Source organism: Anarrhichthys ocellatus, unplaced genomic scaffold, assembly GCF_004355925.1.
Source record: "Anarrhichthys ocellatus isolate YVR2014 unplaced genomic scaffold, GSC_Weel_1.0 scaffold9, whole genome shotgun sequence".
NCBI classification, from domain to species: domain Eukaryota; kingdom Metazoa; phylum Chordata; class Actinopteri; order Perciformes; family Anarhichadidae; genus Anarrhichthys; species Anarrhichthys ocellatus.
Genome location: NW_022280039.1, coordinates 1,868,197 through 1,893,193, shown reverse-complemented (window position 1 = coordinate 1,893,193; position 24,997 = coordinate 1,868,197). Strand labels below are relative to the sequence as shown.

Genomic DNA, 24,997 nt, shown 5'->3' with positions numbered 1-24,997 from the left:
AGAGAGAGAGAGAGAGAGAGAGAGAGAGAGAGAGAGAGAGAGAGAGAACAATGACAGGAAGTGTATGTGAAGGGGAAGGTTTGATGGACGGTAGTGTGATATCCATCCATACAGGAAGGGCAGGAAAACGATGCGGGCGTCTGCCAGGGTTGAGGACCGTACATGCATGAGGACCTTGACACACAATTACACACACACACACATATGCGCCGAAGAACACACACACCAACCGCTTTTAGTGCACCAACATCCTTTGGTCAAAATTCCCCTATGTATCTCATGAATGGTAATGAAAACGGTGACAATTATTTTGTTGTCTAACCCTGAATAATTTGACTGTATTTCTCACTTGAGTTAGCCTTGACCAGACTGGTTTTCAGAATGTTTAGTGGAGCGAACAAATATAGTTTTTTGCATTTTAACTTAATTTGCCCTGTGGAGCGAAAAATGTCTCTAAAGACAGAAAAAAAAAAATTAATTCTGAACTCAGGAGTCGTATTTCAGTTAATTTTCTTGGGTATAGCAAACTCCAAATTTTACCCCAAATTCTTCTCTAAACTAGAAAACACTTCCTCAGCCAGAGGTGGCATAGAGATACAAGCTGACACCTTCCTGCTTCCTTTCTCTTTGCCCCACTCTCCCACCTCCTCCTTTTCCCATCTCTGCTTCTCTCTCAGTGTGTTTGAGCGAGGAAAGGAAAGCGGAGTCGCTGCGGCTGAACTGACTGAGCAGAAAATAGGCCTGATGCTACTGGAGGTCTGCCACAAAGCAGGTGGCAGCGACTACCTGAGGCAGATCTATCACATCATCCAAGGCAATGAGGTAGGGAAGCACTCCCTCTCCCCAGCAATTAGGTGGCTGCTGGCCTGAGGCCGCAGGCTGTTCAGGAGGGGGAGACAGAGGGAAGAGGGCTGCTGCTTGTGTGCAGTCTGCTTGTTCTGATCTTCTGTTGTTCAGGTGACCTCAAGGGTGCAAACCGACAGTGATTTCCTGTATTATACGCTCACCACATGTAGAGTAGAGGGGACCACATGGAGTTACCACGTTTAGTATAGAACTCTTTGGAGGAGATCTGAGTGAGAAAGAGCAGTGGTTCTTCTTTTTTTCAAATCTCAAGTAGAAGTTATTTTAGCTAAACAGACTTCAGAGAATAAAAGTTTAACAGAATGAAAAGTAGAAGTTTTCTATAAAGTGCCCACGTTCATCGGAGTAGATTTATATAGACAGGGACTTTAGTGATGGTTTCGCTTAAGTACACAGTTGGTAAAACAAGTTTTTTAGTCCGTTTCCCAATTCTTTCCAGCTTCCCCACCAGTTCTGTAACATTCAGGCACAAAGGTTTCCTACTGAGGACATACAAATTTTAAAAAAGTTGACAGATTATTAATTGTTAAGTAGACACTGTCATCTTTTAGTAAATATAAAAGTGTCTTTGTTAGGGACCATTTTGTTCTGCTGCAGATTTGGTGCTCTAGTGTTTATGGCAGCAGGATGTGTATGTGGGATGAATTACATTATTTACACAATAAACTTCACCGCCCATGTTAAATGTAATGAAGAACGTCACCAAATTCAACATTCGGACTGACTGAAATGTTTCTATTAGTTATTTTCGAAAACAACAGCGCTGTATGGCACATAGGAATAAACTATATCAGTCTTTGGCTAATTAATCAATTGTTGGTTTTGGTCTTTTAATGGAATGTGTTGATATTCAGAAATATATATTATCAACAGACTTATTCTTAACTTTAATTATCTTTGAATGGGCAATTGCTTTTGCAGAATACCATCAGAAACAAAACACATTCCAAACCTTCAGTGATCATCACAGCGTAGTATATATATAGTATGTATATAAGTTATGGGTGCGGCGATAGGGTTTTCTAAAGAGCAAGGAGAAACCGCGTCTGGTTGGTGCTCATGTGACTATTACAGACACGGTCCTCCTATAGACTGTCTATTACCACACCGAAGAATAACACAAACACAAGCACCATATATGTTATGCTGCTATTGATGGGATCCGTGAACAGCTATAACTCTGCGTAGCAATTTAATAGGTTGTGAATGGGATTCCAAAGTATGCTCTGAGTTACCCTCCTACCAGCCCGAGTATCTCTACCCTCCCACGGTCGAGGCAGGAACACAAAGGTCAGGGACAGACCGGGCTGGCGGTGAGGTGGAGGGATTGGAGGTTCAGAGGCCATGTCAAGCTGACGGATGGGAATATAGTGAATTCACACCGGGATGCCCATGTACACACACACACACACACACACACACACACACTCATTACTTTATACTGTACATCTTGCAAGACATCTGCACCAAGCAACCACAGCAAAGGTTACAGAAACAAAAGTAGAAAGCGTTCTGGTGCTCTGTCTCTACATCCACACACATCATCTACAGTATATACGGGTGTGATCTGTGTTTTCATTACTCTTTTTCTGAACAGCTCTGGTTAATTAAACTTTTTTGAGGCGGGTTAATTTGAAAATATGGAGATGGAGACCATTCTGCCCATTACTATGACTGTCTAGAAAAAAGTGCAGTATGAACTTTTGTTGTGTAAGTCAAACTGGATGTCCATGGAATACAAACTTTCAAAAGTGCATTATCATTTTCACAAGCTAAAAGCAATAATGTCAGTAGGCTGTATTCTGAATGGCCTTGCGTATCCTCTGTTGCAAGAAGTTTTTCTTGTAAATAACTTTTTGGCCTCTCCCTGTTGGTCTCAGTTTGTCAGCCTTTTTTTTATTGAATGTATTGTCAGTCTTTCTGTCATAAGATGTCTTTTATAACCTTCCTCCTCTGTCTCTCTTGTGTTTCTGCCTTTTCTTTCCACTTCCGTCTTGGACACAGGAACTACTGATGTTTGAACTGAGTGGAAGCACAAACTCGCCCGATAATCCTCCTCACTCGATAAACTTTGACCTCGGCTGTGAGAGTCACGCGGACACAGACGGTTTCAATCCTCTCCACCAATTTGACCACATTGGCAAGAAGAAGCTGCATCAGGTTCGTCAAGCATGTTTAAAAGTCATCATCACAGTTTATTTTGGTAGCAAATCGTGGATTTATTTCATGTCTCCAGACTTTGTACTGTGGGGGTGTACTTGTAATGTGCAGGGCGGTGTCATTTTAACTTCCTCCCGAGGCCAGAAGCTTAATGTTGAAGGTTAGGAGCTGTTTGAGTCTCTAGCGAACTGGATACTCTGGCAATCTCTGAAGTTGTCAGGTCTTTCTGGGGCTCGGCTTTCCTATTCTCCATAGGTCGCTGCTTTTTCCAGGCAGGAGTTAGGCTGACAGGAAGAAAAGCGCACTGAAAAGGTGAAAAGATGAGAGAAGATTTCTTTTTCATAAAAGAAAGAGTAATGTCAAAGGAGAGTGCAGTCTTAAAGTGCACTTCTTTGGGGCTTTGAACCGTATACCCTCTTACCCCAAACATATCCCCAGGAGTGTCACCGTGATTTTTCAGTTAATTGTTAGATATTTTCTCCATAAAGGGGATAAGTCTAGCTACAGGTAGTTTTAGCTCAATGTGAGAGTTGTCAGCTTTCCCCCTCATATCTCTCCTACTATCAAGGGAAATACTGCTGATATCACACAAAACAATTAACAGAAGCCAGTACTTCCTCAAGACAGTCTTGTGTGTTTATGTTTTTACTTTTTTAAAACAGATCAGATGTATTTATACACACATCACATCTCTTGTTATGTAGCTGTGATTCCGCTATTGTTTTCAAGAGCAGACACGTTTTAATCCTAAGACTTTGCCTGTTTTTGGCTTATCGCAGGAGGCTGCATAGCTTTGCATAGAAACACCCTATTAAGAGAATGATTAAAATGCCTTCTCCGCTTCAGGTGCCTGTGTTGTTTGTCAAATAAAATGGCAGGTGGAAGGAAAAAAAAGTTACATCCATCAATCACCTGTGAGGAAGGAGCAGAGGGGGGATGGATGGATGGAGGGAACAAGTGGAGTTCTCCTCCTTTTGTCAATAAAACTCAGCCTGGAGTTAAGAGTGACATTTTGGCAATCAAAGCAATCTGATTTTTATTTGCTTTCCCAATATGGTGCTAGTGCCAAGTGTGTTTGTGTGTGTGAGTACATGTGTGTGTGTTTATGAAAAAAAGAGAGAGAGAGAGAGAGCGAGAAGGAGGAGGGGGGGTCTGGCGGGGTGCCATTGAAGACGGTAAGAAAAAAAGCCAAGCAGTCACAAGAGTAACGACTCCCTCCCAAAATTGATTTATCTTTCTATAAATGATGGCTACATCCCCCCAAATGGATTTATAAATTAATTGCTGTCTTATTGGAATAAAAACCTTCTTGTGCGGACATGATTGATCGCCTGGTGTCGGTAGCCTGTGCTGGGGACCCCCTTCCTCCTTTGTTAGTGGGTCCCAGCTGGAGCGGTAATGCACTGATGGTATTAACCCTGATTAATAACTAACAATACCCTATCCTCATACATCAACAGAGTGCAGCGGTCGATTGGGCATGGGACTGGCCGAGGCTGCTGCCAGCGTATCAGGGCATGAGTCAGGTCACCTTCAAAACTCTGCTGGCCAACAGGTAAAACGCTCATATACACATGTTCACTGACAGTTGTGTGTGTGTATGCACATGCAAATGCAGGTGTGAGTATTTGTGTTTTCATGTTTTTATTATGATCCTTGTTTTTGTTGTTGAGCAGTCTTTTTATGAAACAAAAGCCCCGCCCAAAGAGACACGTGCTGCATCAGTCGTGTTTATACCTGTACAAAATTAGCCGTTCACTTGGGACTCCGGAGGCAAGTTTCCCTCCATCCCCAAATTCCCTATTTGACTTAACTTCGGCATAAGCTCCAGTCATTGGGGATCATATAGCCCAGCTACTCTTCATCAGAGGTTCAAACTTCCACTTTGTTCAAAGGCCAAGGGCTCCTGTGGCTTCCACAATGGAGGCTGAGCTGTGGAAAGAACTCTTTGGAAAAAGGATATTGAAGTGCTATGATATCCTGCGTGTGTTGAATCATGGGATTCTGTCTTTGTTAATGCACGTGTGGCTGACTGTCTGTATGGACAAAATGTGTTGCAGATTTCGCTAATTGAGGCATGCCTGCTGTTCATGTACTTGCCAGGCCTTGAAACAGCCAGAACAGGTTGTTAAAGATTTGAAAAAGAGTGGCTAGCTCAGATCTTAGTGTCATCTGATTGAAGAGTTTTTCAATCCAAGTCCACCACTCTTGTCCTATCTTCCCCTTCCCCCCCTCCTCTCCTGTTCTGCTCTGCAATGGGCATAAATATTTATGCAGGTATGTGACACATATTAGATGGCAATACTTCAGGCTGTTCCCTGTTCTCCATTCACAGCTGTCACGCTGCCAGCTATCAGGGAGCCATGGGGCTACTGCACCTTGTCTCCACGCCTATACGCCCAATCCATTCTAAATCACCACCATTGTAACACACACACACACACACCTTTCTAACAAAGGGCAAGCTCTGCATCTGCCAAGGACACAGGTCTAATAAGGGTGAAGTACGCGGCTCTGTGCTCTGCCGTGACGAGCTTTGTCGCCTTCGTGCCTCTACCTCCTCTTCTCACATACACCCACACTCCATTCTTCCTCCCCTTACATGCTGCTTTGTTGCATGTTAAAACAGATACTGTCATTGCTTGTCTGAGCCAAATTAGTGTCGGGGCATACATGAATAGAAACTGAATGCAGTGAAGTCAGATAGGAAGAGGGAGAAAAAAAAAAAGAGGAGATTGGATGCAGTTTGAGATTGTGAGTGACACGGAGAGAGAGAGAGAGAGAGCAGTCAATACTGACAAGGCACCAAAAAGTACAAGGAAGGATGGGGGGGGGGGGGGGTAAAGGTTATATAATTCACCCCTAATCTCAAAGTATCAAAGTGTCTGAGATTCTGCCATTTGCCTCATTAGCCTCTCTTTGTTGGGCCAGAGGAGCAGATTTCATGGAGGATTTGGAGAACGGCTTTGGTTCTGCCTGAGACGCTCGCACCGAGCAGGAAGTTAGTTTCACGGCTGGCGACATGTAAGCTGTCAAAGTTTTCCTCAGATCCATCTTCGACTCAAAAATATCTCTCAAGCCATGGAGGACCATTCACGGGATAAGCACACTGATGTCGGATCGTATGATCCATTTGTTAGTGCAGATAAGGATAATGCTCTCTGCGTAACCGCAGGCTGAAGTGCCCGTGGCTGTTTTCACAATTACTCTTTTACTGCCTCCAGTTGCTGGACAAACTAGAAGATATAATCTTACGCTCTTGACAATGTTAATAGTAATGGCGTTGTCCCATACTGTATAACAACACCCGTCAATGTGACCTTGTGATGTTCTGTATTTTCCGTCTTATGAGTTTTATTCTCCTTGAATGACTTCCCTTCCCTGTACACAGCCAATATATTTTCACTCCCTTGACTGTGAGTTAGCAGTGTGGCCCATTGGCCCCCTATATATTGTTACAGTGGCAGGACAGTTATTGTGCCCAGGGTTTATATCACATTCTAATGGAGCAAGGCTATGAGTTAAGGGCGGTAGGCTTTTACACCAGGGCTGTTAAATCACTGTTCAGATGACTTCATTAGCAGAGCAGGACACATGCGGAGACACTTGCGCCTGCACACACGTATAAACACGCACACACACACACACACACACACACACACACACATTCACTTTCACCCTTGCTACCTTGACGGTGTAGCCAGACAGGAGGGAGAGTGGATTTATACAGGTGTGTGTGTCCTTCTTTGTCACCTGTCACTTCGGTTCCCTCTGCACGACGGATCATCCATCATGTGCAGATTGAGCTTTTCAGCAGAAACCAGACTGATTAATACCACCGAAGGACCCCCAGGGTTGACTGGCTGACTGGCTGACCTGGCTTCCTTGCAGGCTGGAAGTTTGAATGGATAGATGGACGACTTGTGGGTGGGCTAACTTTTTTTAGCCTGCTTATTTGCTGGCTAAATGGCTGAGTAACTGGTGGACTAGCTTGGTTAGGTACTTACTGCTTGGTGCAATGGATGTACAGTAAGAGGCAGCTATTAGTGGAATAGTTTAGGTGGATTTATGACAGGCTGAAAGGTATTTTGACCCAATGGCTAAGAGGCTGACTAGCCTGTTGGTCTTTTTTGATGGCAGGTCTTGTGATGTATAGATGATGGACTGACTGACTGGGAGGATAACTGGTTGACTGAAAGTCAGAACTGAGGCTCTAGCCTAGTTGTACCCACATTTGCAGGCCCTGTACAAAATCTACAGAAGTATTCACAGAAAATAATCTGTTTATCCAAATCGCTCATTTTACACAAAGCTCCGACAGTTTTTGCATTCACTCTTTGGGTTAATTGTACAGTTTATCAGTTGTTTTGTACTTTTATTGTACGTCTTGAGTATGATATGAAAGAATGTCACGAGTCCGTTTACTCAATAATATAAAAGGGGTCCCTTGGGAAACAGGTTGGGGACCTCTAGACTCTGATAGATTTGTACAGTTGACTCATGCAAAGAAGAATACTGCAGAAATACCACATATTACAGTAATTATGGTCAATGGCAGACCTCAATAGGATCAACCATCCTGATGTGTATTCACTCAGTTCCTTTAGTATGAGTCTATAGCAGCTTTAGAGCAAGGTTCTTTTCTGAAAAGCCAGGAGCAATGGCATTACATACCCAGGTTAAATATGCGCTTGACATTTCACCTTGAACAAATTACTCACCAAGGTTTTTTGTGCTAATTGTCATGATCTATGGATGGAAATGTGTCCACATTCCCTCACACCTTTAACTTTAAACTATGAGCCATTGTTGGCAGCACGGCGTCAAAGTGCTAAGTGACTCAACTATAGTTTCTCTTAAACTAGTGATCTATGGATAACTCCTCTGTTTGTCCTTGGTTACCCTTTGAAATCCTCTTTTCTTGAATGAACACGTGTTACTCTTTCACAGCAGACGTTTGTATGGAAAAGTGCAAAGCAACACTACCCCTATGTACTATGTTGGAATTAATGGAAGCAATGGTGGCCCTTCTCTTTCTTTTTTTGTGTCCCAAGGCCTTCATAAACCACAGTCTGTTCTGTCATTTTTCCTTTTCATCCAAGAAAACAAAAGCAAATCTCTGAAAGAAGCGCGGAGCATCGCCACAGAGGAAAGTCACATTTTAACTGTCATCTGCCAAGGTGACTTTTTGAGACACTTTCCTTATGTCTGTATGTCAGAGAAGGTCCCTTGACCTGGTTGATAACAGGTAGCCGAGTATGAGAGATGAAGCTTGATGTGTCACAGGGCGGCTCCTCCACTCTATCATAAGGACCTAATATCATCCAAGGACATTCATGCTTACATATACAATGCTGGTCCACCGCTCCAGGTACCGTTTTCCGAGAACCAACATGGGACAACAGACTTCATACATTGACCAGGAAACCGTACATCTTTGGCCAACAAAGTTAGATATAATGTTTTGTGCTATTTTTACCGCTAATGTTCGGCGTGAGCACTCGTTCTCACGATTTTATATCACACATTGCCAGTAAGAGAGTGCTAGCAGCATTGACCCATAGCTTTTGTAGCTTAATATGGTAAGCTACACTGTAACTACTGAACACTAAAGCAGTTCCTCTGCATTGTCTCATTGTTGCCATTACCCCTCAGGTCCATAACAATAGCAGTTTGTGGAAAAATGCCAGTCTGTGGCATTCTCTTGCTTGAGCGGCTCCTTAAATTGCAGCGATAGACGCTTGTGCTTTCAGGAAGTGGGCAATAGCCATCTGTTCCTGGGCTCTGCCATATGGCGGGCCTTTTTCTCAGGGAATAAAATAAAAACAAATATGTCAGAATGTTCGTCTTCCTCCACGGACGCTGATCAACCTGGGGAGAAGCTGGATCTCAGTGTGTCTGGATTAATGGTCTTACTTTACGCTTCAGGGAATGAGGGGGGGGTGCGCGCTCGTGGTTGGTGGGGCTTTGTGTGTGTGTGTGTGTGTGTGTGTGTGTGTGTGTGTGTGTGTGTGTGCGCTTGAGTACATGAACGGGTCTGTTAGAGGGTATGCACATGCTAATGCACATTTATGTACCTGGAAGGACTTCTGGAATCATTTATCTGACTTAAAGGGCGATGTTAGCGTACCATTTTGAGCAGTCGGTTGCCCTAGTCTTGGAAGCATTAAACAACACAGGAGGAAAAGAGCTTCAAGGTTAGCCAGAGTGACATTTCATGGCTGCCGCTGCCAAAGAAACAAGAAGAAGCGCTCTCAAGCCATCATCAGGCTCTCCGTCTTGCGAGGCCAGAAATTCAAAAGACTTGTCACTTTTGAAAATCAGGAGAGTGTGATGTGTCATTGAGGAAGGGCTTCTTTCTTCTCTCGTCGATCCCCTTGTGTGTGTCCCCTCTGCTGACTGACAGCTAGGGATGGGAGTTTGTGTTGTTGGAGACAGAATACATCTTTTGTCTGCTTGGTTATACATGGTGTGTTTTGTCTTCGCTACCCCTGGACAGCCCTGACACATTGAGGATTTCATTAGCCGTAAGCAGGTGGCGGTGCGCACAAGTCTCTCTCCAAGCCTGCCTGTGTGCGTACGCATCTGCACTGCACCAACTTGTATACTGTATGCATATCATGGAGGGCGTACATGTGTCTGCCTGCATGTGTGTGAATGTTCGCTCTTATATTTCAGTGTGTGTGATATTTGGAGGTTTGCTCCAAAGGCGAATAAATCAGTGATGCCTGGGATAAGGCCGTGGCCCCTCCTCAAACTGCACAGACAAGCTGAGAGGCTCATTAATCAAACGGCCAGTCACAGATGTGATGGCTTCCACACAAACCGCCAGCAGACTGTGAAAGTCACATCCAACAGAGTCAACTGTCAGCCAGGCAGGCAGGCCGGCCGGCCACACTTTTACTCCCCCACCTCTCTCCCTCTCTCTCTCTCTCTCTCTCTCTCTCTCTCTCTCTCTCTCTCTCTCTCTCTCTCTCTCTCTCTCTCTCCACCCTCTCCCCTATATTGTATTTATCTCTAAGTCTCCCTTTACCTCCTCTCACCTCCATCGTGATGCCTCGGTTTGATACATCTGAAATATTTGTCTTGTCTCTCTAAAAACGATCTGGAGGGTCGAGGCAAATCCATCTTCTCAGAGAGCGGTCATGGTCAAACCATTCTAGAGGCACAAGACATCCGTCATTACTGCACATTGCTCTGTTCTCTGTACTATCAGGTGCTTATAAGGTGAATGTTTTTTTTTTTTTTCGAACCTCAGCTATCCAGATTGTCTTGTAACCTATTAAATATGAAAGTTGATAGAGAAGATTTTACAAAGCAAAGATTTTACATTGGTTAAGCCGAGGAATATGTGTTCACTTTGTCCGGCTCTAAGTGTATGTGCTGACAAAGTAACACTTCCGCCTGTTATTTCCTCTGTACAGAGCATTCAGGGTCACATTCAGCATGTGGAATGCGCATGCCTCCTTCATGGATATGCAGCCATGTGTAAATGAGTTTTCCCATCTATTTCTGGTTATTATATCACATATCACATTCAAACCATTTCACTGCTGCAATCTCCACTCCCAAAGGGTTTGAATTGGTTACAATTGTTAACAATAGCTACAATAATATCGCCGTATTCACTGACAGGATTGTCTGCGCAAGGTACTTATGCCACAAGGCAAGCTTTTCAACAGGATTATCTGGTTATCCCTTGTGTATTGTGAACTTTCTGCGGTTTCACCTGACCTCTTTTTCACAGATATTGGGATTTTGGATAATTTCATAAGATAAATGATTTTTCCAACTTCCAACTTTGGATGGCTAAATAGTTGGAAAGACTCTGTGCACCAGAGCTAAATGAAAATACCACTTGATCTACTGCAAAGCCCTCCAAGGATGGAACAGGGACAAAACAAAGCCACCCGTTCCTGATTAAAAATGGCAAGTCACAAGGCTTCCCAAATACACTGGGGTACTTTAATGGTACAAATATAAGGACAGTGCTCCACACGGCGATAGAAAGCCATGCTTTGTCTTCAGTGTGTGTAATTGATGGTGGAGTTGAGGATTTTCTGTTGTTTTATGCCAGAATTTTAGGGATGACACCACAAAGCAGAACTACTCTCTGGCAAGATCATTCTTTGCTACACGGCCCTTATGTGCAGCTATTTAAAACAGGTTCCTATAAATACTGTATGAAGAGAGCTGTGATTCAGCAACTTCATGGCCTATTTAACACTATTGTTTTTGTTTTTCATTGTGAAAATCAGAAGCAAAAACTAATGACAGCCCGGTTAGAGTCTGTCATCTCTGGTACAGCCTCCTCAAAATGATGAGTGTCTCAAGAAAACACCAATTGAGCCTTGCCACATTACATTGAGTGAAATTATGGGCTGTCATTGGGATCCTAGTAGTATTAATGTTTACTATTATCTAAAAATTAGATATCACTGCAAACACAAAAACATAGTATTGCCACAGCACAATGTTCGCTGAGATGATATGAACTACACTTCTTACCAGCAGGTATTTCGTCACCATAACTGACTTTGGGAACTTTTGCTTAGAAATGATTGCATGTCCACTGGGTATTTGTTTTTGTAAGCTCTGTCAGCAAAATGCCCCTGGAACCAGTTTTGTCAACCAGTTAAGATGGACTGGGACTCAGTTCAAGACACGATGGACTGTTTGACGCTGGTGCCATGTTTCCTGCTGATTTACTGAGTTGACTCTTTAGCTGACTACAGCAGTCCATTGTAAACAGCCAGACTGTGACCGTCTGTTCTAGTCCATCATTTTCTTACCATCCTATTCCGTGTGCCATCTTTATTCAGACCCTCTGGAAGTGACGCTGAGTTAGGCTTCTAGCTTTCATGTTTGTTTGATGAGTGTATTGAAGGAGTATACTGTAAGACTCAGTGTTTTAACGCTGATATTGCTAGTGATTGAATGAATAATAGTAATTTTACATATACAAAGACAATTGTTAATGTTAATGTGTATTTGCATATGTGTGTGCTGATGCACCATTGCAGCAAAGTGGTTAGAGATATCATCCCCTTGGAAAAACGTGTAAGAGCTAAATTTAGATTTTGTTAAATATCATGTTCAAGACGTCTCTATACTCATTCAGTGTACGTCACTCTCAAAAAGGGCATCATGCAGCTCAATGCTTAAAACATAATGTCTGTGCGCGCTACTGTGTGAACGAACGTGTGTGACGGCGAGGTTTTGTTTCGGCGGTACATCACGAGGTTGTATCCTGTCGCCAGGCTCATTAGCCCGTCGGCAGCGCCCAGGCTGCCCCAGCCAATCACTGCGCTACGCTCGACTCTGCCATTTGCATGTGGTCCAGGAAGAGATAATTAGAGGGATCTCTGCCTGTCACTGTTAATCTGGGACTTAGAGAAGGGCTGTGATGCCGACATGCTGATGAACTGACACACATGTCCACACACACACAGACACGCAGTGCAGCATCATACTCGTGTACACACATTGACATCCGATATACACAAATGCACAAACGGCAAGCACAAACAGAGTATACTTGCACGGAGAAACGCACACAACACATGACAACATGAAAACACAAACGATGGTATCTCAGAATTGGAGCGTTAGTCTTTATTAACTCTTTCTGTTCGCCCTGCGACAAATACAGTTGTCTTTTTGTCACCTCTTATACTGTAGCGTATTACACTAAAATAAATCAGAGCTGCTTCTCCATTGGTATGTGAATGATCGCATGTTTACTCAGTGGCTGTTTACACCAGTTGTACTATGCTGTTGACACAGGTTTTAGATCCCTGTTCAGATAGACTGTGCGCTTGTTGCTTCCCAAACAGGCAGAATGTTCGGTAAGCCTTTTGAACAAGCCCAGCTGTCAGCCCTATATACTTTCTCACATACACACACATTGATATGCACACTTCCGAACAAACATGTACATGTGCTCATGTGCTGGCACGTCCCCAGCCACACACACACACACACACACACACACACAAACTCACTCACACATCGCTGATTGGCAGGCCTCCTGTTTTCCCATAATTCCGACAGATTTATCCAATCAATCTCACTTGGAGGGCTGCTAAAGCATTGAGTAATATTAAGAGTAGAACATGCGACAATTAAAACATCCGTCAGGTAATTACAGAGCTGGTTTAGCAGCAAACAACTGAGCCGTTTTATACATTCAGCATGTTGCCTATGTGTTCTGTTTGTACCTGTTTGATAGTTAATCGGAGGAAATGAGGTACATCTGTAAGTGTTACCACCTTTAATGCACGTGTTGCATATTATGTAAAATATCATTGCATTAGCTAAATCTGTCTATGCAAATATTGACTGTGTTCACCTAATTAAATATCAGAGACGTCTCATCCTGTACAAGGAAATCCTGTGTAAAAAGCTGGATAGATGTTCTTGTCACTGCAAAGCGTATTTTCCACCCAAATGACAGCTAGTCCTTTTTGTACACTGTGGGACTGTTTAATGGTGCATGTTCAGAGAGAGGGTGAGCACCGTTACTGACCTCATCCGTCCTGCAATGTGACCCTGTGTCACCACTGATGGCACATAATAGTTGACACTTGACTTTAGGGGCTCTTTAAGTGCCAAGAGTGCTTGAGGCCCTGGATTTATATTCTAATGTGGTCATCTTTGTACTCTGCGCCTCCACCTTTTGTCCATGGGCTCTCTCTACACTTGTTTCCACTTTTTCTTTGCCTTTCTTCATCACTCTCTCTCTCTCTCTCTCTTTCTTTTTCTTGTTTCACAGACAGATATGCAATCACACACACACACACACACACAGACACTTAGACCTACTCAGACACGCTTTCACTGAATTGAAATAGTCTGTTCCGCCCTCCTGTCCTTGTGCCATACAGGTAAGCACAGAGGTACACTTGTCTGGACACTTGTCTGGACAAATCTATAGACAGCTAGAGTGAACACTCCAGCTGGAATCAACCCTCTGTTTTCATCTTCTCCTCTCCTCTCCTCTCATCTCCTCTCCTCTCCTCTCCTCTCCTCACCTGTATGCATTGCTCTCATCACTATCCTCTTTTATCCGTACAGGCATGTCTTATTTTAAATGCTTTAAATACAGTATTACATGAGTCAGCAGGACATTTAGACAGCCTTTTGACATTCTTGCGACAAGTGTGTGAAACTCTCTATCTTACCATGCTCAAGGTAAGTGATGACAGTATGATAAACCAGCATTAGCTAATTGGGTTTCATGCCCAATACCATCGCACCATGCTTTTACATGTCAAACTGAATTCACAATAATTGAAGAACAATAAGCCCAAACCTAATTTTCAGGAATCCAAATGCACATTCTTGACAAATCCTCGGTAATTATGAATTTCAAACTAACTCAGAACAATTCTAATTAGAATCTAAGCAAGCGAGATCAGCATGAGGTGTACGTGTGGTGAGCAGGTAGTGTTTATCAGTGACAAATGGTAAGTGTGTGCTTGCACTCTTCCTTCCCCTTGTCTCCCACTCTATGTTTCCCCCACCTTTGCAGATTTTTACTATATGTTTCTTTCAACTCTTTATGCTTTTACCTGCTCTGGCTCCCTCTCTGTCCTATCTTCTCAGAGAAACCATCATGGGTCATGTTTTTCTGAGTCTTTGATCATTGAGCAGTCTTTCAGCATGTTGGCTACAAGGCCTCTCACCTCCCCAGTGGTTGTTGCAAAAGAGGGGGCACACTTATCCGGCTTCTATGATGTTAATAGTTGAAAGCATCTGCTGATGTTGAAAGCGTGTGTGTGTGTGTGTGTGTGTGTGTGTGTGTGTGTGTGTGTGTGTGTGTGTGTTTGTCCACTCAGACATGATGAAAGACTCTGTTATAGCACTGGGTTGTGATCATGTTGCAGCTACATCGTAGCTATGCTCAGAGTGGGTCCTCCTTACGTACTGTGCTGTACATGACGAATAACAATCATGTGACACCGTAATCATTTGGAAGAAAAAAGATTCTCAATGCTTCAGATTCTTACATTGTTTTTAAATAGCTTAAAAGGTTGGAATTTAGATCTGCTATGCTCTGAGCATTTCATCCATATCTAGTTATTCAGTTATTGCATAGAAAACGTCCTTCCGTGTGCTATAATGGATTTGTCCTCAGGGCACAAACTCTGGTTCAAATAGAAAAAGCCTTTTCTTTCCTCAATCTTTACACCTCCTGTGTGTAAACGATGGTTGGGTGTCTGAGAGCTTTGCCGCTCCATCCGACTGCAGAATTCTCCCCTTTGTAAGATGCAGGGGATGGCCTTGATGTGACAGCTTGCGATGTTAGCCCAAGTTGTTTTTGACAGAAGACAAAGAAAAAGGGGAAGGAGGGAAAGAAAAAAAAAAAAAGTGAAACATAAAGGGAAAGCTTTGGAATTTTTTCTCTGAGGTGAATTGCCTTTGCACGAATCAATTCTCTTTCTCTGTCATTTAAAAAAAATGTTCCCCTGTATGGCTTTGTCATGACTGTTAAGAACAGTCTGTTTGATTGAATTTGCAACTAAAGACATTTAGTGATCTTGATGGATTCTTTGGACGCAGGACCTAGGCTTGCTGGAAGCATCTTTTTTAGATGTTTTCTTTCCTCATGACATTATGGAAACAGGTCTACCCTTTACAGCAGACTGAACGGTGAGTGGTGTTATTTGACATATTGTACTGCTACATGCCAGTCTACAAGAATGCCAATGACAATCATAGGAAAGGACATTTAGATTACTGTCGAGCCTCCCTGAACTGTCTCTTCCTATCTGGCCTCCTATCACTCTATCTGTTTTGTAATATGTCTTCTCTTCATCTTGAGTTTGACTTGTAATGATGAAGGGCTGGTCAGAGGAATATAGTGGTGGGCCTGGTATGTGTGTGTGTGTGTGTGTGTGTGTGTGTGTGTGTGTGTGTCCAGTGTCTCTGCCCTCACTGTGTCAGAGTGTGACCATTGGGCTGTATCTTGCAATCAGTCAGCCTGCCTAGCCCTCCTGTCTGAGTGTTCCTCCTCAGCCCTTTGAAGGAGCCCCTCTTATCATAGTGTGGTAGACCTTCCCCCTGCCCCTCGTTGTTCTCAAGGTTAGCCTCACTCTGCGGCCTTTCTGTTTCCACTATCCTTCATATGCACCTTACAGGTATCTATCCATTCTCTTACACAGTCTCATAAAGGAGTCTGGATGTTGGAGGTTTTTGCTCTTCCCCTCAAGGTGAGCCTCTCCCAGTGCTCTCCATATACTGTAAGCCTGCCACCAGCTCCCTAGCCAGTACTTATGCACATCTGACAAAGGAGTAGAAGTTTAAAGGTGGCTCTGCCCCCTCCTCCCTCTTATCCTCACTTTCTCTCAAGGTGTGTCCCTTCCTGCTCTCGCCTTTTCTATTTCTCTTCTCCATCTCTCCATCACACACACACACACACACACACACACACACACACACACACACACACATTCTTAGATCCTTAAAGAAAAATTACTCTGAGTGAAAGTTGGGCTGCACCACTATCTCTTTTCTTCTCTTTTTCTGTCTTGGAAGGCCTATTCCCCTCCGCCGACGGTATCTGTACGGTCTGTAGTTCTGATGCCCAGATGCCTGGTTGAGAGTTCAAAATGCCTGCGGCAGAGCCTGCCAACAGTAAAGACGCTTCAAGGAGGTTCTCCTATATGGACATCATGTCCATATCTAGTGTATGTGATGTGAATCTGAGCGTTACCGGGACTAAACATGTCCTTGCCAAATAAAGTTTGTAACAATGGATAAATATATTCTTTCTTATGTGATGAACTTGTGATGTAGTTATTTCTATGGTGGATTTTAGAAATACAAATCTGAATGTTTTTGAATAGCTGTGAAGATATCTGCGAACTTGCGATACCAACAATGAAATTCAACTGCCTTATTTTTCAGGCACCTAGATCCTAGTGATTGATTGTGAAAGATTTGGAGTGAGGCATTTTTAGTGGGTAAAAACCTACTGTTGAAGCAGAGAAGCCGAGTTCTGATGGTTGCAGCGGGGCGAATTGTGTTCATGCCTTTCACATCAGAAAAGAAACATATGACAGAGCCAAAAGGATAGTCAGTCACCAGAGTCTCACAACATAGTCTGCTCTTTCACATCTCTTGTTGCATTCTTGTTCAACCCTGACTCCGATAAATCCTGTGTATCTACTATTGGTTTTGCCTGTTACGTTTGAAGTAAAACATAATGGCTGCCTGAATTATGTTGACGGGGAAACGTTTTTTCTAGTCAGGGAAGTGGTACACTTGTAGAGCACACATCTTGTAGGGCGGAGGTTGTGGTAGGTGGTGGGCATACAAAGCATTGGACACAGGAGACATGAGTTCTCATCCTTAGTCTAATGTGTAGTTAGCTTTAGGCAACAAAAGCACTTTAGTTATAATTAGGGAGAGATTTTTTAAGTATCAAATCAAGCGTATGATATAACCTTAACCAAGTGCGATGAGTTCCCGAACATAATACTTAAGCGTTGATTCATGCTTTAGGTGCAATGAGCAAGTTCAGGTATTGAAGGGAAAAGACATAAAAAAAGTTTTGCAGACTCGTTCTGTATCAACATGTTGTTACCTTTGCAGATAAGTTCATTACCAACGTTTCCCATTATGTTGATAATGTGTACGTCTGTATTGTTACATCCCAAATGCCAATGTATTCTCTGTTACCCATTAACATGTTCAGCATTTGTTTCGTGATGAGAATGAAAAAGAAATAAGAATAAGAAATTCAATAATTTTCCGATTTTCAGTACACAAACTTGCCATTTGCCATACAGTAACAGCCCTGGATTCTGTTGGCTCATCATTTCCTTTTGAGGTGGTTGCGTCCATGTAGTGGGAGGCCGGTGTGGGCTGATATCTGTCTCTCTGTATCTGTATCACTGAGAGCAGATATGGCTGATATATCTGTCATCTCAGCATCTCAGACTTGACAGCACCGATCATAATCAGTCCCCCTCCGGCTCTCCCTCCTGCTATCTGTTTTTTCCCTGTACCGTAACCTAACCCGTATATCATGCCAGGTGTATCTGTATTTTTCTGTTGTTTAGTGTTGCACCTCACTGTTCATATCTTAACAACACCTCTCTTCCGTACATGCAGTAATGGTGCACTTTGGGAATATGCACTAGATGCAAAGGGAGTTGATGTTGGGAGTGATTCTGCAGTTATTTCTGTACAGGGTTGTGTGTGTGTGTGTGTGTGTGTGTGTGTGTGTGTGTGTGTCGGTGTGTGTTTGTTTGTGTGTGTGGGTAGGTGGGTGTGTGTCAGAGAGCATTTACAAAGGGATCAGCCCTGAGGGTGCCGATGCATCGCCACAGTGGAGGGAGAGCAAAAGGGGGTGGAGGCTAGCGAGTTCACAGCAGATGTAGCAAACAGTCAAGTAGCTTGAAAATCTCGCCTTACTTGGATCTGCACTGCACAGTTCAGTACTTATTTATTTATTTGTGTTGGGGGGCAAATGTATGTTCAGTGGCGTTGGATATCAGTGACAGGAAGGATCAAAGAGCGACACCACAAATGAAGCTGTCAAAGTGGCCCGACAGCTGGGTCCCGAGGCGAAAATACCCTCGCTCGCACATTTTATTATGATCGCAGTGAAACCTCACAGCAAGAAGGAAAGAGAGCAGAAGGGGAAAAAAAGAGAACCATCATCTCCCCAACCAGATAGAAAGAAAAAGAGACAAAACGAGCGGCGCTGTATCATCGGCGTCCATGATGGAATGAATTATGAATGTGTGGAGGGGATTAGGAAACAATGGTTGAAGTCACTAGGATCCTCGCCTAGTTTCCTCACCCTCAGCCTGGCAACTAATTAGCACTTTCAACACCAGTGTATGATCTCATTAATGTGATTTCTGCTTATGTAACGTGCATGCAGTCGCACACGCTTGCATACAAACACATGCACACAGAGATTGCAGTAGTGGGCTATTACATAAAGCAAATGAACATGTGAGGGGAAATGTATTGTTTGTCGTTGAGCTAATGCAGTTAGAGTGATGAATCAAATGTTTCTAATGCTGAGATTGTTGTAGGTTTAGTCGACAGAGCCGTTCAGTGTTTAGGGCATTTCCATCAGGCTTTATTTCCCCCTATGTCTTGCAATAATCTGAGCAAGTTGATAATGTGTGATGAATATCATCAGTCATGGTATCATAGTGAAAAGATGGGTACACTGATGGATTATTTCTCAGAAAAATGTCAAGCTTATACCGGTGGTACTAATGTGTAAAGTTTTATAAGGCAGGAATATCATTTTTTTTCTTTTTTCTATTTGTGTAGTAGAAACAATTCACATCAGGTAATTAGTATCCACACACTGAGATATGGGGAGAGGGAGAAAAAAAGAGGGGGAGGAAGCAGGGTGAGGGTAAGGGTAGATAATTAGACAGAATTAAGCCATCTCTTTTAATCTAGCCCCTGAAAGAAAGAGAGGGAGAGAAAGAAAGAGAGATGTGGGTGGGAGGATGGGGGTTCTGGGGGTGAGGCCTGCACATTCACCCCTCTGCTCTCTCTCTCTCGCTCCCTCTCTCGCTGTCTGGCAGAGGGTGTGAAAGTGTGGGAAAAGAGGGGCCTGGTGCCTTCGCCTCAGCAGAATGGATCAGCTTGTGTTTCTGAGGCTCTAGAAGTGTCCCATTGTCATGATGTCACCGCAACTCAAGAAGGCTGACCTCTGACCCCTATGGATTCATGGCAGCCCACCGCAGCTCCGCCACACCCCCACAACGCCAAAAGTTCCAGATTGCCACTGGGCGCCCACTAGGGGGTACCCAAGCCTTTTGCTGTGGAATTTGGGGTGCTTGCGGCTTTACGGCGCGCAACTTGCCAATGAATCCGTCCGTCTATGTCCCCCTGATTAGCGGTCCTTTACCTCGCACTACCACGCTCTTTTTTTGTCTTGATTTCCCTCAGTCGCTGTGCCATCTTAGCCAACCACGGCTCTTTTTCTCTGCTCTCTCTCTCTATCCCTCCTACACACGTATCTCTGTACACATGAATATAGCGAACGCCGCCAGATGTCGCAAATACATCATCTGAGGGATGCGGTGGTGATGGAAAAAAAGTCAAAGCACGTACGAGTGGGGGATGTGAGCCGACTTGAGCTCTCTGAGCGTTTGTGTGTGTGTGTGTGCCACTGTATGCCAGCATTCATCTGTGCATGTGTGTGTGTGTCTCTATTTTCCGGGGTGTGTGTGTGTTTGCGTGCGTGTTGTTGAGTGTGCTCCCTTTTGTGTGCGTACGTATATGTGGAGGTCACAGCAGGTCAGCATATTGTCCCTCAGATGTTTGATATTTTATGTATAAGAGGGTGGCTAGAGCGAGAGGATAAGCACGTTCCTGACAGAGGCATCTCTCCGCAACAATCCGCCACCTCAGCAATGTAGAGCCCAGAGTCAGATCAACAATGGAGGGGAGCTGCCTTATACCCAGAGAGGGCTGATGGGAGGAGGAGGGAGAGGGGGGGGCGCCCAAGAAAACTAGGATTGCAGTCAGCAGCCTGACAGCACTGTTGCAATAAAACGACTACGATTATGCACAATATTGTGTTTACATATGCAATGTGGTGTAATGCATGCAGCAAGGCACATCATAAACATGCACCATAATACATAAAAGCACCCTTCCTCTACATGGACAGAGCCAGTGCCACGTAGCCACGCCAAACTCACACAAGCCTATAACGCTGTTGCAGGTGTGTGTGTGTGTGTGTGTGTGTGTGCGTGTGTGTGTGGGGGGGGGGGCAGTCGGGACAGGGGAGGGGCAGTGGCGTCCTCAGATCAGCCCGTGTCGGGGAGGAGATTCCCCAGAGTGGAGCTATCCCAAACAGCACTCCTCTCTTTCTCCTTCAGGGGGAAAAGTTTACTGCCAGCTTGCTTTTGTAGTCGGCCTCAAAAGATTTGCGGCAGTCAGCATTAAAAGGCACAGATCTAAGGAGACGCCTCCAACTGAAATACCTACAGAGGAAGGAGAGAAGGAGGAGTAGAATGAGAGGGGGGCAAACTGATACAAACATGAAAGACAGACGTTAAACGCTCCTCTTTGTAATGGCTTTGTACCCCCAACAACAACAACAATAACAAAAATCCCAACCATCATCTCGTGGTCCTATTTTTTTCCCAGCCCGTGCTTTGATTCTTTCTTCTTTTTTTTTGGCTTAGCCCTTTTTCACACTCTCCTATTTGTGTTCAGTTGTTGAAAGGTTGATTTCTTTATTCCCTTCTGCACACAAACCCGCACACGTAGGCTGGTTACCAGGGTGATGGTGTGGCGGATGACATCATGCCCTGACTGAGTTGCATAGTGGGTCGCGCGCTCTGGCAGGGTTCATGGGATGGTGGCGTGGGCTGGCGCAGCACAACTTGCTGTGTTCCTTCCATCTTTGCCTGTTTCTCTCCCTCTCCTTCTGTCTCTGTGTCTCTCTGGGCTCTCAGCGTTGGGTTGTCCAGTGCGCCCTGTGTTCCCTGGGAAAAAGATTAATTATTCAACACACAACCTCAATTATATTTAAATTCCGCAGTTCAAGTAACCTTTTAGCATGGCACATTTATTATTAAGGCAGATGCTTTGGCTCTGTTTAGATTTAGAACTTATCAGGTTCTTTCATCTGCTTATCACAAAGGCAGTTTACTTGCGATGGCTGTGAGGCTTGGCCTTGGCTTGGCTGGATTGCAGTGGAGTATATTTTTCTCAAACAGCCTCTGGTAAACATTTCTAACTATAAATTTCCTTTGCTGAAGATTTTACAGCATAATATGCGCTGAACAAGATAGCAGCTTTACATGTGACTCATGCAGTGAAAAAGCGAGACATGTGGTGCTTTCATTCAACTAAATTTCCAGTTCAGACTTTCACCGTCTAAATTGGCTATCCAACACGAGACAGGATGTGATTTTTGACATGCGTTTTCTAGTATAACCGATACTTGGAAACTTTGAAACCTTCATCAATTGCAGATGTCGTTCTTTTCGGTCATGTTCCTCTTTCAGTACCAACTCCAATGCTGAATAGAGAGGAGTGGCAAGTAGAAAATATGGACTTATAGTAGCAGAAACCTCCAGGATTAGACGCAGGGGAAAGAAAATAATCAGGTTTAATTTTATGCCATACATACTGCTGATGCATATTTAACAAATTGCGTTCCATGACTACAAATGCTTTGCTGTCGCATGGTCACAAACACGCAAAGATTGATACACGAAAGCACAAATGCTAACATTTAAGCCTGCACACAACAGCTCAGCGGAATGTAACACGACAAGGAACGACAAGAAACAGCCTTGACGGCCCCTCTCAATGATCCCCCTCCCCCAGTTCCTGTCTCCCCGGTTCTCTCTTCCTCCATCGAATGAGGTGGTGCCTTTGTCAGGCAGGAGCATAGAGACCTCACAAAGCGAGCGAAGATGTCACAACAAACAAAAACAGCATAGTAACCCCCCCCCCCCCCAAATCTAATCAGGAGCCATTGATTCATGCTATGAATGGAGACTGAGTACCTTGAGAGTGGCTCATCCAATGAGACCATAGACAGCATGACAGGGACCTTCACAATTCAACTGTGTAGTTCCCTATCGTTCTGTGTTCACCTTTAGACTCGACTCTATCAACTCACAGATGATACAATCATCACTCCTCTCCAGGTCCTTTTTAGTTCACCAAATCATTTGTGTGCTTCGATCAATGTTTTTTTTCTCTCTCTGATTTTATGTGTGGTGTAGGTTGTTTTTGGGAATGTACACTAATAGACTTGCTTTATGGATGCAGAGAGATACGGGTCTTTAGTGCTTTAGTTACTTTGATTGTGCTGATGAAGGATGTTTCCCATCGAGCAATTAAGCACGAGGTAAACTTTTACCGAGCAGTTTGCCTTGGATTTACTTTTTTTTTTCGGTCTTAAACGTAAATGGAAAAAACACATTTAACTTATGGTAATGTGTAGAAACACCAAGAGCACATACTTCTGTACAAAAAATTGCATTAGCAATGCAACTCTATTTACTCTTACGGGAATCTGTGACATTTCAAATGAAATTATTTAATCTATAATACGTGCATGCCCTTCTGAGTTTTTTGTAATGCTCAATATAATGCAACAACTTTGCTCTTATTATTTGTAATGATACTTTGGCATTACAGGGTAGAGGTATTGATTTTGGAACCCAAAGCATTTATTGTGGAGGTAAATGTTATTATTTTAATATTGGACTCATGCTAATTTAATAGAGCGTAACATACACGTCAGTGTGTGAGCCGCAGGGGTCTCTTTGTCTCTCTCTCTCTCTCTCTCTCTCTCTCTGCCACCAAGAATTGTACAATATACAATAATCTCAGGTAATGTCAACGACCAGTCATGGCTGCTCCCCCAGTTTTGATTTGGCCGGCACCGCTTCAACAAACAGAGCTGACATGTTTGGATTGTCGTGTTGTGTTCACATATCTTGCACGTTAACCTGAAAGGATTGTTTGCAGTAGATATCAAAGGGAGTGCACTATCAGTGGAGGTACCTGTACTGGAAAGCCAGTGGTCAGGAGGCTCTCAGGGAGGTCAGAAAGTCACAACCTTTAAGGATACGAAATGAACAGTTTCCAAACTTTGTATACAAAGAAGTTGACTCTTTCCTGTTCTATTTAATTTATAGTAAATTAGGTCAATCCTCTAGGGAGGGCAATCTCAATTTATCAAATTGACTTAAAGCTACTATAAGGAACTTCCATTTTGTGTTAATTTAAAAGTGTTGGTGTTTCCAAGCACCAGAGCTCCTTTAGAAAACCTCTTATTTTATTACAGCAGAGTCGGAAAGTCTGACCCGCGCAGTTCCTCTTTCTGGTTCTCTCATGCCTCCCTTTCCTCCAGTGGCCCAGCAAAACATCCTGGTGGTGTCTGTGTTGGCTCCCAGTGGAGCAGCGATGTTGAAAACTCTGCTCCTAGCTGGAGGAGGAGCCGCTGTTGTCGGTCACAGTGCTCTCCACTTCCTACTGGGGCTCCCACTGCAGGTAAAAGGAGGCAGCGAAGCCAAATCTGAGTTTGTCAGCAGCAGGCAGGTTACCGCTTTAGGCCCCGCTGGAGTCTGAGCTGAAGGAGTTTCTGGTGAACCTGCGTCCCACAAGTTCTTTCGTCTGTTTTTGTAGGGAATTGGAACTGATGACAGGAACTATGAATAACTATGTATAAATACTGATCCATTAAGACTGTTTCATAACCAATTAAAGGTTCCTTGTAGCTTTTGGCTTACTTTTGTATGTGTGTACCTATGTGTTACTATGTGGGGGGGGGCTTTCCCTACTTTTCTTAATAGAACAGAAGATCACTGGCCTCTCAGTTACCATGACAACTGACCCATTTGCCAGCTCCATATGAAAGTGAGGGTGAAGGATATTGAGAGTAAGAGGGATACAAGGTCAGACGGATTGACAGAGAGACAGGTATAGTTGTAAGGATATAGGAAAGTCCTTCTTCTCTGCTCTTGGCTTTTCAGCAGCATCTCTCTCTTTCTCTGTCTCTCTCTCTCTGTCTTGCTCTCTCTGTCTCCGCCTCTCTTTCAGCCATCTGATCAGCCGTATTAACACAGAAACACTTGCTGAGCAGGGTTAAAAAGGGCATCCATTCACTCTACACAGAACCCCTTCACTGCATTTGTCCACATGTGCGTGTGTGAATGTTGGTCCTTGCACATTGTCAAGTGGGTGTGTAAAAACTTATTAGAGTGGGACGTACGTAGGTGTGTGTGCATGTCCATATATGTGTACGTGCTATTGCTTGGACAAAGAGGTGGGGTCTCTTTTTTAACACCCCGTCAAAGGCGTTACCTTGTAGAAAAGGAGCATTTAGGGTGGCCTCCCCCAACTCACAGATATGAAGCTGTCATGGGAAGAATAGCTGCATTCATTGAATGACACTTATTTTCTTCCACTTTACACAAGTGCAGCGAACAAAACAAGCAGGGGAGCAGCTGAG

General features: G+C 43.8%; 1 protein-coding gene across 3 annotated transcripts in view; it reads left to right on the top strand.

Moving 5' to 3' along the window:
• The window catches only part of kiaa0825 (KIAA0825 ortholog), a 109,360-nt gene that overhangs the window by 45,632 nt on the left and 38,731 nt on the right, over positions 1–24,997 (top strand). For 2 of the 3 annotated variants that reach the window (XM_031848863.1, XM_031848861.1), the window contains exons 20-22: positions 678–822; positions 2,869–3,024; positions 4,485–4,579. In XM_031848863.1, coding sequence (XP_031704723.1) covers positions 678–822; positions 2,869–3,024; positions 4,485–4,579 — 396 coding nt within the window. Of the gene's footprint in view, positions 1–677; positions 823–2,868; positions 3,025–4,484; positions 4,580–24,997 lie in introns of those variants that run through there. The other variant, XM_031848865.1, reaches the window with a different exon arrangement.